This window comes from Agrilus planipennis, unplaced genomic scaffold (genome assembly GCF_000699045.2).
Source record: "Agrilus planipennis isolate EAB-ADULT unplaced genomic scaffold, Apla_2.0 scaffold49, whole genome shotgun sequence".
Classification (NCBI taxonomy): domain Eukaryota; kingdom Metazoa; phylum Arthropoda; class Insecta; order Coleoptera; family Buprestidae; genus Agrilus; species Agrilus planipennis.
The window spans coordinates 801,522-821,793 of NW_020438913.1; the positions used below are offsets into that span (position 1 = coordinate 801,522).

General features: G+C 32.4%; 2 protein-coding genes across 21 annotated transcripts in view; one reads left to right on the forward strand and one right to left on the reverse strand.

Moving 5' to 3' along the window:
* Positions 1-3,226, forward strand: part of LOC108733433 (protein GDAP2 homolog) — a 40,260-nt gene extending 37,034 nt beyond the window's left edge. For both annotated transcript variants that reach the window (XM_018464603.2, XM_018464604.2), the window contains exons 8-11: positions 1,003-1,156; positions 2,412-2,606; positions 2,744-2,887; positions 2,980-3,226. In XM_018464603.2, the coding sequence (XP_018320105.1) occupies positions 1,003-1,156; positions 2,412-2,606; positions 2,744-2,887; positions 2,980-3,021 (535 nt within the window). In that variant the 3' untranslated portion in view covers positions 3,022-3,226. The remainder of the gene's footprint in view (positions 1-1,002; positions 1,157-2,411; positions 2,607-2,743; positions 2,888-2,979) is intronic.
* Positions 3,227-5,928: 2,702 nt separating this feature from the next.
* Positions 5,929-20,272, reverse strand: part of LOC108733410 (disks large 1 tumor suppressor protein) — a 436,917-nt gene continuing 422,573 nt past the window's right edge. For 17 of the 19 annotated variants that reach the window (XM_025973523.1, XM_025973522.1, XM_025973536.1 and 14 more), the window contains 11 exons: positions 17,169-17,323; positions 14,157-14,406; positions 12,256-12,358; positions 12,049-12,096; positions 9,641-9,682; positions 9,461-9,535; positions 7,343-7,492; positions 7,091-7,263; positions 6,926-7,035; positions 6,748-6,839; positions 5,929-6,677 (listed from right to left, as the gene is read on the reverse strand). In XM_025973523.1, coding sequence (XP_025829308.1) covers positions 6,571-6,677; positions 6,748-6,839; positions 6,926-7,035; positions 7,091-7,263; positions 7,343-7,492; positions 9,461-9,535; positions 9,641-9,682; positions 12,049-12,096; positions 12,256-12,358; positions 14,157-14,406; positions 17,169-17,323 — 1,305 coding nt within the window. In that variant the 3' untranslated portion in view covers positions 5,929-6,570. The remainder of the gene's footprint in view (positions 6,678-6,747; positions 6,840-6,925; positions 7,036-7,090; positions 7,264-7,342; positions 7,493-9,460; positions 9,536-9,640; positions 9,683-12,048; positions 12,097-12,255; positions 12,359-14,156; positions 14,407-17,168; positions 17,324-20,272) is intronic. The other 2 variants (XM_025973521.1, XM_025973524.1) reach the window with 2 other exon arrangements.

The following is a 20,272-nucleotide window of genomic DNA, read 5'->3' on the forward strand; positions in this document are numbered from 1 at the left end:
AAATGTATACATTTCCTAGGAATTTTATGAAATTCCGATATTGTACTAGGAAATGTATAAAACTAATGTTTTCTGTGAGTAAAATACTCCGGCGGGCAGAGTCATTAAATAAACTGTCATTAATATTTATAAAATAACAATATTTTATAGATTTCCTAAATAGCCTAAGAATTGTATACAATTCCTATTTTCATATATTTCTGGCAACATATATATACATAATATTTGTCCGACCTTAAAATGTGGTAACTAATTGATTTAGCTGCTGTTTGTGTTGTATTTATTTTACCATTTACTGCTTGAAATTGTACTTGCATTGTTTTGTTTTTAATTATTTTTTTTTCTTAACATTTCTTAATGGTTTAACTGTTAGGATATTTAAGCGGACTGACTAATATCCGTAATATACTGACACTAATGTCAATCGAATTAAATTGTTAAGCATATCAAGGTTCATGCATCAAGATAGAATTGGTACCTACTTATACTTGGCTATGATAAATTATTTAAACATGTAGTTTTATGCAGTAGTCGAGTAATTTTTAATCGTTTGTCTATTTTTTGTGAATTTCAACATAGGACTTATAAAGTAGTGTATATAGGGATATTCTGTTAGGTTTGATAACAGCTAAGGACCAGTAATGGCTACGATTTAAGCCTAGAACCAAGTGTCAGGGACAATTAGAGCCCCTGTAATTACATGTCAAAAAAACGGCAATTTTTGCAAAAAGTTATGAATCGATTTTAATTTAAAACCTCTCATTTTTTTAATCTTTTTAAGCACTACTTAACTCTATGCTTTGTTTTCCGAAATTTTTTTATTTCGCAACGTCAACAACAAAAAACTGGTTTCATAGACTTTTTGAATTTTTTCTCAAAGAAGCTGCGAAATTTCTTTTTCAAAAAATCAGCTAACCTACACTAACTAGAGAGTGCTTTGCTTCACGTCCTTTGTCGTTCCTTCCTCGAGAAATGATTTCTAAGAACTGTTTTCTGTTTCAGATATGAGCGTCTCCTACGAAGAGCTAAAACGGAAGATTTAACCGAAGTCTCCGGAATTGGGTGCTTGTACCAGTCAGGAGTCGATAGGCTGGGGAGACCAGTGATAGTATTTATTGGAAAATGGTTTCCTTTCACAAAAATTAATCTTGATAAGGTAAAACGTAAATTTTAAATTTAAAAATAACCATGGGAGTCAAAATTGTGTTATCATATTTTTTTTCCCTTTCTTTATTTTTACTTAAATTTCTTTATTTTCTAATAGTCAAAATTGCAACAGTCTTGAAAATTCAGCTGCTAAATTCTAATACCATTGTCGAGGAACAATTGGAACAAAAAAAACTGTATGATCGTACTCTTCCTAGGGTGGCTCTTACCCCTTTTCATGGATTTTTTAATTTTCTTAAAGTCAAAGTTACAGCATTTGTAACTTTCGCAGTTTTTTAAATTCAACGGCCAAATTTTAATAGTTTGGTCCAGGAAATATGGGAACAACAAGTGTATGACCATATTTCCTCTAGGGTGGTTCTTATACCGTTTTCTCGGCTTGAATTTCTTCATTTTCTAATAGTCAAAATTGCAATAGTTGTAGCTTGAACGACTTTCAAGATTTAACCGCCAAATTTTAACAGTTTTGTCCAGGAAACATGGGAACAAAAATCGTATGACCATATTTTTTCTAGGGCAGTTCTTACCCCTTTTCTGGGACTTTTTCATTTCTTTATAGTCAAAATTGCAGTAGTCGTTGCTTATACGGTTTTCAATATTCAACCGCCAAATTTTAAAAGTTTTGTCCATGAAACATGAGAACAAAGACTGTATGACCATATTTTTCCTGGGGCAGTTCTTACCCCCTTACTGGGACATAAATTTTTTCATTTTCTTATAGTCAAAATTGCAGTAGTCGTAGCTTAAACGGTTTTGAAGATTTAACCGCCAAATTTTAAAAGTTTTGTCCATGAAACATGAGAACAAAAACTGTAAAACCATGTTTTTCTTGGGGCAGTTCTTACCCCTTTTCTGGGACTTTTTTATTTCTTCATAGTCAAAATTTCAGTAGTCGTTGCTTATACGGTTTTCAATATTCAACCGCCAAATTTTAAAAGTTTTGTCCATGAAACATGAGAACAAAGGCTGTATGACCATATTTTTCCTGGGACAGTTCTTACCCCCTTACTGGGACTTAAAGTTTTTCATTTTCTTATAGTCAAAATTACAGCAGTTGTAGCTTAAATGCTTTTTAAAATTTAAGCGCTAAATTTTAACAGTTTTGTCCAGGAAACAGGAACAAAAACTGTAATACCATATCTTTCCTAGGCCGGTTCTTACCCCTTTGTTCGGACTAAAAACATTTAGTCAAATCTATAGTTTTAGTTACAATACGTTATTAATATAGTTCTTATTTGTTATAGGCATTATTGTACTTAATTTCTTTACTTGATCCAATCGTAAATGGAGATTACGTTATAGTATATTTTCATACGTTAACATCAGGAAATAACTACCCATCATTTTCTTGGTTGAGAGAAGTCTACAGCGTTTTGCCTTACAAATACAAGAAGAACCTGAAAGCTTTCTATGTTGTACATCCTACTTTTTGGTCAAAGGTAAGAAATGCGTCGATAATATGGATTTTCACCAAGTAAAGGTTGGAACCATTCATGTAGTGTTGTCGTGGTATTTTTTTGTTTACAAATAAAAACCAGGAAGTAGAACCCACTTCAAACTACATATATTTTTTCAGATGATGTGTTGGTGGTTCACAACTTTTATGGCTCCAGCTATTAAACAAAAACTACATAGTCTACCGGGCGTAGAATACCTTTATGCTGTTATGTCTCCAGATCAGTTAGAAATTCCTGCTTTTATTACAGAGTATGATATGTCGGTGAGTAAAAATATCCTTAATTGTAAGGGTTCCATTTTAGCCGTTTCTCATTTCAACATATTAAAGATTAAACTTGTTCTTTTTTTATTTAGACAAATGGATTGCGCTATTTCCAACCAGGGATGCAAACCTAATGATGGGGGATGTCTTGGATTCTTGCAAACTAATGTATCCAAAGCTGTCACCATTATGATACGACTACTCTTATTTTTATTAATAAATATCATATAGTGATATACATACGCAATATTATCGATATTCTCAGTCATCTGCCCTGTGCCAATAAAATCTTATGTTAGTGCGAAGAATGAACGTCAATTTATGCAGAAAATGGTTGAAGAACATTTGTCGTTGAGAATTCCCAGCAGAAAATGGATTAATTAAAGCGTTTTTCTTGTTATGCAGTATTTACCATGATTAATGATAATATACTGTTGTCGATTTAATTTAAGGGCTCGATTTTGTCCTAATTGAAAAACGCAATGTTCAAGATAAAGGAGTTTATTGGCTGAAATATTTATAAATGAAAAACAAAAAATTAATTAACTTTTTAACTCTCTCTCTCTAACAATTTTTTTATTATTTCATTTCATTTATTTTTAAACGCTATTTCGTTCTTTATGGTTTTGGTAAATTCAACTGACTGTGCCAATAAATTTATTCATTCGTGAACAGTTTTATTAGAATATTATTAATAGTCCTGATATTTTCAAAAGTGCTTAAATAAAACAGGGTATCACAAACTTTCAGTTCTGCAAAATAAAAAAACTAATATAAACTTGATTGAAACTGTTGCTACCTCTCGTATTTTTTAGCTACCCATAAAATGCAAATAAAGTTTGTGATTTCCTGAGGATTAGTGGCGAGATGTGTGCAAACCTTTTTGTTTTTCATTTAATAGTAATTAAATAAAAGTTTATTAAAGAATCTTCCAATTAAATTACATTAATTGTGACATATATGTAATAGTTACTTTTATATAGTGTGATAAGTCATATTCTATGATTAAGCTTAAATTAGGCTGTTAGTAAGATATAAAATAAAATCAGCTAACCTACACTAACTAGAGAGTGCTTTGCTTCACGTCCTTTGTCGTTCCTTCCTCGAGAAATGATTTCTAAGAACTGTTTTCTGTTTCAGATATGAGCGTCTCCTACGAAGAGCTAAAACGGAAGATTTAACCGAAGTCTCCGGAATTGGGTGCTTGTACCAGTCAGGAGTCGATAGGCTGGGGAGACCAGTGATAGTATTTATTGGAAAATGGTTTCCTTTCACAAAANTAACTCACTGTTATGGGAGGTATATTCATACATGACCCTCGTCCATTAAAAAACATAGAGAATATCGCTCCAATTTCGTATTTCTTTGACCATATTCTTTAACTGAAATTTGTATGTAACAGTTGCAAAAAATTACTTTGTTTTTGAATTGCTATGTTAATCCTGAGACGTAAAATGTATGATTACATAGTTTTTATTTTAACAAATCGTCTTTCAGAAGGTTTCTCTTCTAATTTCCTTTCTAAAATAAACATCATCACCTGCTGTTACTGAAATTTCACATAAGAATTTTTTGCAATTTTAGAAACATTTTCTTAACAGAGGAATCTTGGGTATTCCTTTTATTGTTAGTATAAAACATACTACATTTAATAAAGGGTAATAGTAGGTATTACGTAGTAATACTTTTATTAGGGACTGACTTAGGAAACGTTCTGTACATAATAAACTCCTATTCTTTAATCCCATTAAATAAATATAACAGAACTTACTTCCTCTAATTACCCTTTATATTGCATTCGATCATATTCCACAAAAAGAAGCAAGAGAGGAATCCTTTAATGATTTCTAAGAATGTTTGTAGCTCATTAAGGTATTAAATATTCACCAATTTTTATCCAGAAAGTTTGTCACTTTATCCATGTAAACATTGTTAAAGTTTTGAATAATAAATTGTAATATAATTCGTTAATATATGTTAACTGCTCAAGCTGTGATAGAAGAAAAATTTTTTGTAAAAAATATATAAAAATACGACGTAAGATAGCAGCTTTCAATGGTATTATTCTATATCATTACGCTCCATATGTGCTTTAAATTTCGTACCTGTAATACACATCCGGAATTGCAAATCACCAGAGAAATACATATATTGTTAATAAAAATAGAATTTATTGATTGTTTTAACATTTTTTACTAGNAAAATATAAACACTATATAGACAAGACCGACAGACAGACATATATCTACTTACTTAAAAATGAAAAGATTCTAGATTATGCAGAACTGATGTGATTAATAATGCTCTAAACTATCCTCGTTCTATCGTATTTTTCTTATCCTAATAAGTATTTTAAAACACTTGTGTAATTAAGTGCATTTTACTTGTAAAGTAATAAAATCTAACATAGTTTATTTTCTATCTATAAATTACAAGTTCAATCACTTTTACAACCTGTATCAGTTTTGTTAATAAAGTTATAAATATATTGAATCATTCCTTTCTGCTTGCAGGTACATTCAAATCTAGTTTCTATGATTCACGTTAGATGGCGCTGCGGCAGCATACTATAGGCTAAAAATAATCCAATATTAATGGAAGGAATGAGATCGACCGTGTGGGCTAGTGGGTGGGTGGAAGTATTGATACTACTGTCATTAGATGGCAGCACTAAATCATTTACATGTCATTGGAAAACTAATATTTATGAAGCTCAACTGTCTTATATTGGGTTAGGGGGCGGGTTTCAAACATGGCCCCCCCACCAAAACAATTCATAATAAGTAAAGAAATTTAAAAACTTCAAGATGGAAATGAATTTATACTTACCTTATACTTTTTCTTTTCGCACGTACCACTACACTTACATCACTTACCTTTTCATGTAAAGTACACACTGGAAGGGAGGAGTAAAGTAATATAGATAGTAAAATCTTTTATTTTTAGTAACGCAAATAAGTTAGGTCACAACTTGCTTTGAAGAATTCATAACAATAACGTATGCTGGTTGCTACCACACACAATAATAATAATAATAATAATAATAAGTAACTGTGTATATTTACAACGTTACGAAGAGTCCTAAGCTGAAAAGGTTTTTTTTCATTTAATTATTTATCATTTTTTGCATCATTAAAATTACCTACACAATACGTTTAAGTATATAATTCTTTTCAATATCCTATTTAACTCGAGTCACGTAGTCTGCGACAATTCGTGCTATTTTTTCATAATCAATTATTCGTCAAAAACAAACTTACAAAAAAACATCACGACGCTAGAGAAGTCAACAATTCTTTATATTATATTATTATTATTTCCTGTTCAATTGTGGCTCATTCAGACGGGTCGAAAGGGGGTTGGGGACTATATTTGGAGGAACACAGTTCGGCAACTGGCTGAGGAGGCAACGACAATAATAATAATAATAATAACAACAACGACGAAAACGATGACTTGGTCGTACGTAACAAGCATTTTCATTTTTTTTTCTTTACTACAAAATGATGATGGAGCGGCATCACCAACTGTGTCCTTTCTTTATGTACTTAATAATGCTGCCGAAGATGTCTTTTAGTCGGAAACGGGGGTGGCCCTCGATCTCTCCTCTCAATTCAATGTAGGTGATGATGGGAGATAGAGGAAGAGCGCGTCGGTACTGTCCATACAGGTGACACCGGCCGTCATAGTTGTTCCTTTGCTGGAACCCATATCGTTGGTCCAGATTGTTCCTCGATCACCTCTTTTACTTTCCCATAAATTTCTTCAGGTGTGTCGCCTTGTACGACCGCTTAACAAAGATAAAGAGTCATATAATTAATTTATCTTTGATTACTGGTAGAAAGTAGAATTGTACATACCTGTGAAATATTCCCCAAACTCTTGCTCCATTTTTAGTGCTCTCTCGTAAGTTTTCTTAGCTTGTTCCTCAGTCATTCTCTTATTCATTTCCCTTAAAAAAAAAAAAAGAAACCCATTTGTATTTTCCGTATTGCTGCTAACAAAAAATTAAACGAATTATGTGTAATAATTACTTACATAATGGATTCCACAGATTTTGGCTTTATGAAAATCGCAATTGGATATAGTTGAGCCACTTGTAGCCTTTTAATGGCATTTCCACTTACATCTAAGATGCAGTGCTTTCCCTAGAAAAAATTGACCATTCAATACCACAATGTGAAACGTTATGAAGGCTCAAACCTTTTCGGCTACCTCTCGAACAGACGCCACCGACGTTCCATACAAATTGTCGTTATACTGCCCTGCTTCGATGAACAGGTGATTTTGGATATCTTTCTCCATTTGCTCTCGAGAAGAAACGAAGTGGTAGTCTCGACCGTCGACTTCATATTCCCTTTTTGGCCGGGTGGTATCTAACAATTGAATTTAATTGTAAAAAGGTTTGCTTCAATCAATTTTGACATTCATCAGTTAATACTATGCATGACATACGTGGTACGCAGCTTCCAAATTTATCGGGAAATTCCGAAATAAGATCGTCGTTGATGCGGTCTTTGAGAGGACCCAAAACGATCACCGGCCTTGTATAAGTGATCTCCATCTGCTGAACGGGTTCGTATGATAGTACATTTTCCTCATTACCTGCGAAAATCGAATGTTAATAGACGAGAGCCTAACGATCGCCGACAAAGCGATAAAAAACTGGTTAATAAAACTGCAAAAAAAATCGGCTGACCAAGTGTTCCAGGTCCTAATTCTAATATGAGCAAAAATTTCAACAAGTCATGTTATTTATAAAAGCTGTTCAAAAAAGGGTATCAGAACAAGAAGAGCTTATACAATACATATTGCTCACTTGGCACTGAATTAAAAGCAAAAATGTGATTTACAAAATGCAAAATATTATATCTTCTAAAATATCATTAGTAGTAAAGCAATCTCAAATGAAAATTGGTTCTAAATACAATATTTTCAGTGGCAAGTGAACTGCGAAGATCTTGAAAAGTGAGATAAAGTTAAGAACATTTAAATAAATAAATTAATAAAGGGACAGACAATGAAAAAAGCACGAACAGAACGACAACAATTTGTATATAATAAAATAATGCAAATAGGCAAACTATAATTAAAAAAATATAAACACTATATAGACAAGACCGACAGACAGACATATATCTACTTACTTAAAAATGAAAAGATTCTAGATTATGCAGAACTGATGTGATTAATAATGCTCTAAACTATCCTCGTTCTATCGTATTTTACATTCAACTATTGGTTCAATAATTTCAATCTAGTAGAAGCGATTTAAATTTTAGTTGATGGGTTCGGTGAACTAAACCAAGGGAAATAAACAACTTAAAACTAAAAGCCAAGTGGATGTTTGTTCCTCTATACGAAACATACGCTTTGGACAGTCACAAAACAAAGAAGATTCTTCTACTGCAGTGGGCGGTGGTGCAAAAATATCGATATGCTTTTGATATCTAATTAATAAACGGAAATGGAGGGGTGACGAAGACAAAAAAATCTTCCGATTGGATTGGATTGACATTAATCGACATCCACACGTCATCAACAAATCGGATATATTATAAAATACTTTGGNTAATAATAATAATGATTTTTGTTATCATCAAAATGATCAAACTATGAATTTAAAACATAATATTCTGCTAAATTCCCCTGAAATTATGGCATATGTAATAATGTAGTACATATTTAAATTGTTTTCACGTAATGTTAAAAACCATAAAGAATGTAAGAAAACTAAGTGAGTTACAGTTTATATTAAAGTTACTGAAAATGCTAGAAAGACAAATGAACTAAAAGCAATACATACATACACATATATAGAGTTAATTAATGTGTATAAATGGTGTGTAATTAGTAAATACGTAATACGAAGAAGCTGTACTAATTACTAATTATTAAATTTACTATGGTAAGATTTTAATTAGATAGATTAATTTTTTGTTCATTAGATGAGTTAAAAAAGTCACTCCTTAGGAATACGTATTAATATTAGAAACTGATCTCCATGTGAGGTATAAATAGCATGTCGAAAAATAGCTTACAGTTTTAATTGAATTATTCAATTATGACATTTTTTTACCTTATAACGGTCTTTAACTTCCAATTTTAAAACTACTTAATTTTACAAACAAAAAATATTAAAATGAAGACTAGTTCTGAAATATGATAGATATACATTTTTATTTTATTTTTGAGAAAAATATTCAAAACAACTGATTTGTTTTAAGTACATGCTGATGGTTTTAAAAATAAAATAATTTTACTTTAATATGTCTTATAAAAAGAAAAATGAAGTTTTCTTTTTTTTTGTCAAATGATTTCTAAAAATATACCCAAATGTAGGCAGATACAAAGACATTTCTTGTAAAGAAAACTAAATAAAAATATCTAGAGATTGACAGGCGTATAAAAGTATTTTTCAAACCACCGATCAGCAAAACAATTCGTTTGTGGATTGTTATTTTTGCCGTTACTGTATAAATTAATTCGATTGTGACTGACAATCTTTCAATCAACTTTTTTTCGGGTAATAAATGATTTTCTGTTCATGCAGCCACGACATACAGCACTTACTATCGTCGTTATTCTCCAAGTAAATTAACGTAATCTCTTCCATGTACGGGAGCTCAACTCGATATAATATTTCACCTGTACTATGGAACACAGAAAAAAGCGAAAAGAAAATTTATATAGTTAAACAACATAACAGAAGACAGGACGCGATTTTGTAGGCATAATAAAATAATACTCTACCTTCGGATGCGGCATCTTCCTGCGTGTAGCACAGCATAAACGCTGGAAGGGACAAGAACAATACCTGTTAGTCAATTTCTCATATCGTCAACCAGCACCTTTTGTGTTTTCTTTTGTTCTTCTATTTTCTCTTTCTTTTTGTGTATACAAAATGTTCCGAAAATGTCAATAAAACTTCAAGTAAGTTTTTAAAATCGATTCGCACATTTGTTAATTTTTTTTTCTTTTTGACACAGTAGAGACTCGACAGTGTGAACATCGCATAACGGAAACTCCGCATGGTGCGAACAGTATTTTAACAACGGTAGGCCACCGTATAACGTAAACAAACCAAATCTTTATAGAAAGAAATTTCTGTACACATCAATACGTATGTATCTAATGATAAATCGCTTGAATTAAATTCTCTTTCAGTTTTATTAAGGAATATTGAGGTCTACGCTTGACGGTTTTCAAAATAATTGCGATTTGTTAATTATTCTGTAATGTGCACAGAAAACGGATATATTTTAGGTGAAATGGGTCTACAGCCGAAAACACATGTTTTCATGTTTATTGGAATTATTGATAAAATTACTTAATCCAACACACAACTAATGTCTTAAAAGATTGCCGTGACTTCATGATATAAAATATAAACAATATTGGGAATGAACTTTATTTACAATGAATTATTAAACATGAAACTAAACGGTACATATTTAATAATTCCTTGTAAACAAAGTTTGTTCCCAATATATGTTTATAAAATCGAAAGAGAATTTAATTTTGCATCCGAAGATGTCAAAATGAACATAGCTTCCCATTTGAAAAAAATGAATTATTGATGTTTGAAACATTTAAAAATTGTACATTATTACTGTAATGATTTAATGTGCTTCGGAAAAGATTTTTAGATGGAAAGCCAAGTGCAGAAAGTAGCTTTTTATCGAGTATAATTGCAGACATATTAAAATTTATATAAGGTACTACAAACGTCAAATTTTCTAGAAATTACTAAATAACTCAAAAAGAAAACGCACAGGCAAAAACTATGCTTAACAAACTGGACATTAAAAGCAATGCTGAATTCAAAAATGTAATAATATACAGGGTATTCCATTTAAAATAAGGCAGCTAATGTATAGTTCCGGTATATCCGGAAGTCCGCCATCTATGAAATTACTTTCCTCAAATGGATTGATTTGATCAAGAACATTTTTTATCAGAAACATTTTCTTCCAAATTCAACGGTAAGACTACCAGAGAGCAAGGCGCCCTTAATGGACTACCCTGTATATAGCATTCGTTAATGAGAAAAAGTCGGTAATGTGAACAGCCGCTGTTTTTTCCGGTTCACATTATTGAGCGTCTATTGTATAACTTAAAATTTTACCAGTTAACAAATTATACATTTTCGGAACACCACGCATACATTTCATTCACTTTTTCTGTTTATACTTTCACGCATTACGTCGTAAAGAAAAACCTTACAGTTGTCTTTAATTTTAGTTCCGGAAATAATTATAATACGAAATATTAATTTTTCAGTTCCCTTTCAAAGAGATGATTATTTTCAAGAATTGAAATTAATGCTGTGTAATAATAATAATAATGATTTTTGTTATCATCAAAATGATCAAACTATGAATTTAAAACATAATATTCTGCTAAATTCCCCTGAAATTATGGCATATGTAATAATGTAGTACATATTTAAATTGTTTTCACGTAATGTTAAAAACCATAAAGAATGTAAGAAAACTAAGTGAGTTACAGTTTATATTAAAGTTACTGAAAATGCTAGAAAGACAAATGAACTAAAAGCAATACATACATACACATATATAGAGTTAATTAATGTGTATAAATGGTGTGTAATTAGTAAATACGTAATACGAAGAAGCTGTACTAATTACTAATTATTAAATTTACTATGGTAAGATTTTAATTAGATAGATTAATTTTTTGTTCATTAGATGAGTTAAAAAAGTCACTCCTTAGGAATACGTATTAATATTAGAAACTGATCTCCATGTGAGGTATAAATAGCATGTCGAAAAATAGCTTACAGTTTTAATTGAATTATTCAATTATGACATTTTTTTACCTTATAACGGTCTTTAACTTCCAATTTTAAATTTATTTTTTTAGTAATTAATAATTATTTATCAATGTAATTCACATTATAATTCGGCTGTTGTAACAAACTATTAGCTCAATTGTTTATTCAATTCATCAATTCGCAATATTTACTAAAATTACTGATTTTTAAAAATGACTTTTTTCAACGCATTTCATAGTGATTAAAAAATTCTGTTTGTTTAATGAGGACTATTGTTTCGTCATTAAATAACGAAATCAAAGTCAACGTCAATAATAATAAAAAATAATAATAATAATATAAAATAACGTATTCAACTACTTACGAGCAGGGTCACTATCTTTGTCGGGATTAGGGGTGGTAGCACGGGAGTCTGTGAGTAAAGAAATTAAAAAATAAAAATAAACGATAATCCCAACCGAAAGGCAAATGAAATAAATTGTATTGTGACACGTGTGCTTGTGTAATATACAACGTTTACTTAAAGAAAGAATACAACACACAATATGAATTAAAATTGCCAGAAACTTACGCTCTTGATCAGATCCATCTTCAGACTTATCGTCTTTGCTTTTCATGAATGGGAACTTTCGACTGAACGAGAAATTCTTTTTCTTTCTGTCCAAAGTCGATTGCTGAAAAAAAAAGGGAATGATGACATACAGGACGAATAAGCCACTTGTAGAAAATTGCTATTTTAGACAAGGTCATTTCTTAGTAAGGATTTCGACTTTAAACATTTTTGAATACCACAATAAATAGCAATTTGCTATAGGCGACGTTCGTACGCTGTTATCCACCGAACGCTATTTAATCTCATTTAATGTAATCATGATAAATGTTGATTATGTTCAATCATGACTGTACGTAATCGTAATCGTTATTTTGATTACAATAATTAGTAATCAAAGTTACAAGATTGAGCGTTTCATGTGGATTATTTGTTAGATGTCGGAGATGAAGTAAAGATAATCTGCAATCACGATTATAGATTACGAATTGTTATCGTGATAATTAATCATTAATCTGATCACATTTTATTCAAAATGTTTAATAGCAACAGGTACGATGGTTTTTGTTTTGTTGGAATTGAGTGCTGACGTGTGCAATGAAATCGAAATCGCGATTCAGGCTTGACAGTATCTAAAGAATACTAACCACCAAGAACTTTTTGATATACACGGTGGTTCGTTCAGAAAAATCAACATTAATTTCAAACTATTTAGTTGAGATGTTTTTTGCCTTATTTATAAATTAAAAACAAATACATACATACATACATTTTTGTCTACTAAATGTTGGTCTGTTTTAATCTATATTGCAAATATATCGGTGTGTAAGTAACCAATTCTAAAACATGAAAAAAAATTCTAAAAATTATTTAGAACGTATTTTTTCGGTAGAATCAGATTCTGCAATTAAAAAAATCGGTTGTCTGTAAAGTCGGTTTACTGACGATAGTTGAACGTGACAACGTCATAAGAAAATACTGATGGAATGGTTTCTTTTTCAAAAGAAAATTTTAATTTTATTTGTTTGATAGATATTTTGTATGGATATAGAGAAGGAGGTAAATGGAAATGTATTATTGTATAGCAGCTGTCCACGCGGACGCATCGCTCACACAAGTAGGAGAGAGACAGATGTCGAACGCAGCCGAACGCGGAGGCCGATTGTGCCTCTTTGTCGCTCGTTCCGCGCTCTCGCTTGCACTTCAAGTCTTAAATGGAACGCCTCAGAGCGAGGTAACGCCGCATGAGTCATGTTTTTTCGTGCGTGCAGCCGGCTCCATCAAATTATAAGACGTTGTCACGTCAAAAATACGGGTTCCTATTAAAAAATCAAGTCGGGCATCTCCGACTATAAAATTTCCTAAACTAAGGGAAGATACTAAGTGAATAAAAATTAGTTTGCTGCTAAAGGTTCGAACTGAACTGAAAAAAGGTAATAAGGTTTCTATTCCCTTTATTTCTACGTGACGTTACGTGACGCAGTTTATACTCACTGTGACCTGCGTGACGCAGTTCTTTTGAAAATTTGGCAGTAATCACGTTATTATTTCGAAGGATTGTCAACACATACCACAAAAGTTGCGCCTCTACAACACTACAAACTACCCCAAAAAAAAATTTAACGCTGTTATCTTCTAATCTTGCAATAAAAATTGAAAGTAATGCATAGGTATACATAGTCGAAATATTCGTTATCTAACTTTAGATTGTCACTACTGAAGTTCTGAAGTAGATTTCCAGAACAAAATTTCGACCCAACTGACGATGTCTATCACCGGGACTAAAAAAGTCCCCTATGACGAATCCTGCGCTACAACCTAATAACTGCGTCTCATTTTGCGCCGGGCTTACCGAATAGATTATTACGGATTGCCGAAATATTACATTTTTTCAACTTGTACTTAACTTAAAAGTATCTTACCTTGTCGATGGCGTTGGGTACATGTCCTTGGAACTTAACGGATCTGTCACGCGCCCGTTGCTTCCTCTCCCAGCGACGTTTCGACGGCACTATGCCCATCCCTTGTTCATCGCCCGTGTTCAGTACTCTTTTTGCCTGCCACCATTCATCGTCGCTGGCGTTTGTAACGTGTAAAATGTCACCGTAATGGAACGCCAAACCCCGGCTAGGTAGGCCGTCATCTTTGATGGGATCGTAGTCGAAAAGCGCCCTAAATTATTTAAATAAACTACTATTCTGGCCGTCGCTAACGTAAGTGACATAAAAATAACAGTTGCAATTGTTAGCATCTAGCAAGGAGCAGTTAGAGATAGCCTTAAATAAAATTAAGGTGACCAACTATTTTTTGTTCAAAAAGAGTACACTTTGCAAGTATTTCATAGGTGAAAAACAAAAAGAAGAAAAAACGATAAAAACATTATTTTCTTTAAAAAACATATTTTTCTTCGGAGTGGATTTTTTTTGCTAAATGACGATGTTCGTCTAATAATGTGGCCACATCTGAACAACTTTTATTTTGCATATTAAATTTGACTGTTAAGACGGCAGATAATGTTTTGACAGAAAGTTGCGACTTCTCACTGCTCCAATAATCATTCCCTAGTGAACAGCAGCATTAGTGTGTGAACAACATAAGGAATTTTCTATTAAAACCTTTAAATTTTCTTGTGGGATATGTTCTACTCTAAAATGCCGAAAGATTTCTACCCATCTTTTGTCAAGTTCTATTTTCTCATCGTTCCATTTCTTCAATTTTTCTTCATTTAAATATAAATTTACTCTTCGAATTTCTTCAAAGAGAAAATTGTCATTAATAACAATATATTTTACTAATACAAATGAGTATAAAATTATACAAATGAATACTTTCAGAGTACAGGATTTGAAAAGAGTACGGTTTGCGAAAAAAGAGTACAAAACTCAGTAAATGAGTACAGTTGGTCACCTTAATAAAATGGAAGTGGTAATGACAAAACAGTATTGTATGACAATAAATAAAAGTAAAGCAAAAATACTGGTATGCTAGGAAAGAAAAAGTAGGGAAAGAGCGAAAATATAGATGTGGGACGAAAAATCAGACTGATTTTCGGTATCTAGGAAGTCAGACAAGTCAGGACGAAAGCAGCAATAGAGATATAAAACAGAGGATAGGGCAGGGCCGAGTCGCCTTCAACAGAAAAAAGAAACATTTCTATGATCGTAAACGATTAATTTAGAAATTCGAAAAAGATTGTTAAAAGTTAATATGTATCGAGAGCGACGATAAGTGGGTGCAAAACATTGACGGTGGACGCGGTGGAAAAGTAAAGGTTAAGTTAGAAGTGTTCTAAATATGGTGTTACAGGTGAATGATGAGGTTACCTATATAGAGAAGATTAGAAATAAGAAGGTATTAAAAAGAATAGGAGAACAGAGGTCACTATGAAAATTGGCTAGTTAGACACATATTAGAAGTAGAAACAGAAGTTAAGAAAAGTGGAGGTAGACCCAGATTAGATTACTGTTCACAAATAGCTAAGGATTTGGAATGTTCTAGTGTTAGGGAATTGCAAAGATTAGCTAAGGATAAAAAAAGGGGAAGTGCGTGTCCAGTCAGTTTTAGGATTGACGACCTTACGTAGATGATGATGAATTTTTAGGGGTCTAATGCAAGTGAATTATTTTTATTCGATGAGCTGGAATAAAGACACATGTAGGAACCTAACAAAATGGTTTTGTTAAAAGGTGATTAGTATTACTATGTCGCTATCTATTGACATTTATTGCTATTTCAAATCCTAGACAAATAATATACAAATCTTACGAAAAAAATAATATAGCTAGTGGTGTAACTAACGGATCAATAATGAATAGGTAACCAAAAACTAAAAATTACAATTTGAAATTTTATTGAATGATACTGTTTGTCATTTTTATTTTAGAATTTATTTTATAGGTACCTAGTACACGAGTAGTGGTTGATTTTATTTAACACAATTGCCTCGTATGTACATAAATCAACCAGGTGTCATTACAGCGAACTACATACGTCACTATTTGCGCCCGAATACAATATTTTAAATGAACAATTTTCATGGAACATCCCTTTAACGTGTAATAAAATAAAAAAGGGACTGACAATTAATTACGACATGCATCTAACAAATTTCAAATGTAGAATATAGCGTCAGACATTAGCGCTAGCTCTGTAGTTGTGCTGACTATAAAAAGCTCTTCAAATTTTGTAAACATTTGATAAGCAGCATAATACGCTACACACAATATCACAATATTGCCCGGTAATTCCGTAAAAGTACGTTAAATAATCGCACAAAACCTCATAAATATTAATTAGACATGTACAATCTTGCAACAATTACCACAATATCGCAGTGAATAATAGTACTATTACTAGCTATTCTTAAATAATTCCACTCGTTTTATGTTTGTCGACGTTTTTTCAACGAGTTAGAAATTTGGGAGATGTAAAGCAATTTATTTCGAATGTTGTTACTCGGTACTTGAAAACTGGATATATTTTAATATTCAAATTTCATTAAATTGCAAGATGCAAATTAATAATGAGCAACCGCAGGACCACAAGACTAAATAAAATATCAATAACAAAATTTTCATATTTTGGAAAATTGCAGTTGAAAATTTTTGGTGTTCATTAGTTTCAGCTTTTCCATTTGAACAAGTAAACGAAAAATAGTAGGGGAAGAGAAAAAAATTTCCAGAAAAAAACCCATAATTTTTCCTGGTGGTTTTTTTCCGAAGAAATAGTTTTCAGAAGCTTTTTTCCTTTTTCATTTCAGATGTTTTTTATATTAGGGGGCATGGCTTGTTTTGCACGCGGTGGGCCTGAGCATGATCAAGGGGTAAGGTAAAATAAACAAATCCGTTCTTGTAGTGTAAGTTAGGGTTAGTAAAAAAACTAGAGAATATTTAAATGTACTTTTAATAAAATGTGGCCAGCGACTTGTTTCTTACCTTACATAAAGTGACCGTTTCTGTGACGTCCTCAGTAATGTGCCTGTCATGGATTGCTGAGACATTTGCTGTTTCAAGTCATGGATTTTTGCCTCGAATCTATTGTACTCTTCCGGCCGGTACTGAACCACTAGAGTCACAGTTTGGTTGGTTCCCTGTGAACAACACAAATGCCGAGGAGTTCTTTTGGGTCCCATTTTCATAAAAAAAAAATCGAATCGAATGTGTCAGAAAAAATGACACCGGAGAGTATCACTAGCTGTTCTCGAAATGAATCATTTTTCCTTCCTGTTTGTTTTTCACAGAACGGTACGCGCTACTACACTGTTACGTGTGGCAAACTCATTACTTTCACGGTTACTGTGAAAAATCCACCGCTCGAGATGATAAGACGGCAACATCATTAATTTGATGTAACCTTAAGCGATTCATGCCTATGTAAACAGCTCTTACACTAGATTAATCTGATGAACAATATTATTTTCGATCTTGCGCAACGTGTCCCGTCTCAACTCTACAAGGTGGATCAATTTAAAAGTTTAATAGCTGAACAGTACACCCTTAAAGACATGGGTAGAAAAATCAGTGAACCTGAATAATAACATTTTTCTGTTCCAATGATAGACAATCTGTTATTAACAAAAGTGTTGCAAAATTAGAAAACAATATCAAAAAACTGTTATGAAGATACTGGTTAAAAGTAAGCATTTTTAGAAAACTGTGTAACTGTAGGGATAGATATACAGGGGTAAAAGATTAGTATGGTTAGACTTGCAGGTGAGATAGCACTATTAGCATCTAGCAAGGAGGAGTTAGAGATAGGACGGAAGGAGTAGTAGGGATATAAAGAGAGGATAGCGCAGGGTAAAGTCGTCTTCAATAAAAAGAAGTCACTTCTATGCTCGCGAACAGTTAATTTAGAAATTAAAAAAGATTGTTAAAGGTGTATGGGGCGCGACGCTGTTCGGGTGCGAAACATGGACAGTGGACGCGTTCGAAATGAGGTGTTACAGGCGAATGGTGAGGATACCGTGGATAGAGAAGGTTAGAAATAGAGAGGTATTGGAAAGAATAGGAGAACAGAGGACTCTGTGGAAGTCAATATGAAATAGGCGAAATAGGTTAGTAGGACACCTTCTCAGGCATAAGGGTTTGGTCAGAAACATATTAGAGGCAAAAACGGGAGTTCGGAGGGGTAGAGGTAGACCTAGATAAGACTATTGTTAGCAAATAGTTAAGGATGTGGCTTGTTCTAGTTTTAGGAAAATGCGAAGACTACCTAAGGATAGGAAAGGGTGGAGGTGCATGTCCAACCAGTCTTAAGACTGACGTCATTATGACGATGAGGCGATCGGTGTACCCTCAGAGAAATAGGTAGAAAAATCACTGAACCTCGCTAATAAAAATAACAGTTTTTTGTTCGAATAAAAGACAATCTGCTATTAACAAAAATGTTGCAAAATTAGAAAACAATACTAAAAAATTGGTAAGATACTGGTCAAATGTAAGCACTTTTTCTATTTTTAGAAAAATGCATCCTTTTCGAGTGATAGGCAATTTAGAAAAACTAAATCTTATAAGAGTCTTAAATATTAAAACAAACTACCCCTATACATTCTAATTTCTCACTGCTTCAAGGCACATGCATGAGAGTTCTTAATCAATCCCTGATAATATGGAGGATTTACTGTTCCGAACTAATAGAAAACCAGAAAAAAAGTAGTAAAGTACAAATACAAACATTTCTATTAGATCGTGAAATAATCTAATTATTGCATTTTAGAGCGATACCAATCCCTCATTGTTATTGTAGTCACAAAATTGAGCAATTTAACACAGCTGAATTGCGGCATTCACGACTTCACAACACATGCACACCACCACTAGGTAGGTTCTTGATTAGTACGTAATACACATATTATTACTTGCAGGTGATCATAAACTGCATAATAGTGGTAAGCAATTTGTTAATGAAGCAAAATCACTTTGTTTCTGCTTCAGTTCCTAGATTTTTAAACAACAGTCATTAACATATTTTCATATACACATTCACCTATAAGTGTTTGAACAATTAATTAGAATCAATTAGAAAATTCTACAAATGGCGCAGTAAACGCCATCTGTAGCACGATGCTACATTTTAGGATTACGTATACTCCAACAAGGTCCACTTGTGTGGATATCTACTTGCTGAAACGAATCCCGGCGTAGCCAACCTCAACGTGATAAGCACGTTAGCTTAATCGAATAAAGTAAAAGTAAAAGTTGGTCTGTGTTCTGTCGGAGCTGCCTGCGACGCGCTGATGAGATCCGAAAAGATCGAAATCGCGATCCGCGTCTGGCAGTTTCGACAGAATACAGACCACTTCGAATTATTTTATTAGAATCAATTATTTTCGAATTTTAAAGGCAGGCGCGTACCCAGGGGGATCATAGGGTTAACCCCTCCCCCAAAATTAAAAGAATACCCTAAACAAGAAATGATAACACCATAATAGAAAAAGTTGTAGTGAAGGATCGCAGGATCTATTTAAATTTGAGAAAGTGACTACTTATAATAAGTCGTAAAATTTATTTTTAGAAATATGTAGAGGGTAGTGACAGCAAGTAATGGTGATTTTGTAAGAAATATGGTTTATGGTAAGGGTTCGAACCGAGCAAGCGTACGGAAATAAAAGACTAATTTTAATTGAAAACAGACACACCAATGTGTGCTAGCGATTTTATACACAATATTTACGCACATTTCATGAAGAATAAATTTAGGTCCAGTTTATATACAAAAATAAACATAATTAAATTAAAAATTATGTCTCCCCCCCGAACGAAACAACAAGTAAAAATTGATGAAAACATTCCTGAAGGGAAAAACTAGTAGAAAGATCACATCTGGATAGTTTGTTAATTTCTTCCAAGGTAAAATACACTTGTAGTTTACAAATAATTTATTATAACCACTATAATTATTTCGACACACTGTGCCTTCTTCAGGTGGTGACGATATCTTCATATAATTTATATAAATTATTTGTAAACTCAAAGTGTATTTTATTATTTTTAAATATGGAGTTACATTACTTGAAAGCTTCATCGATTCAATTTTT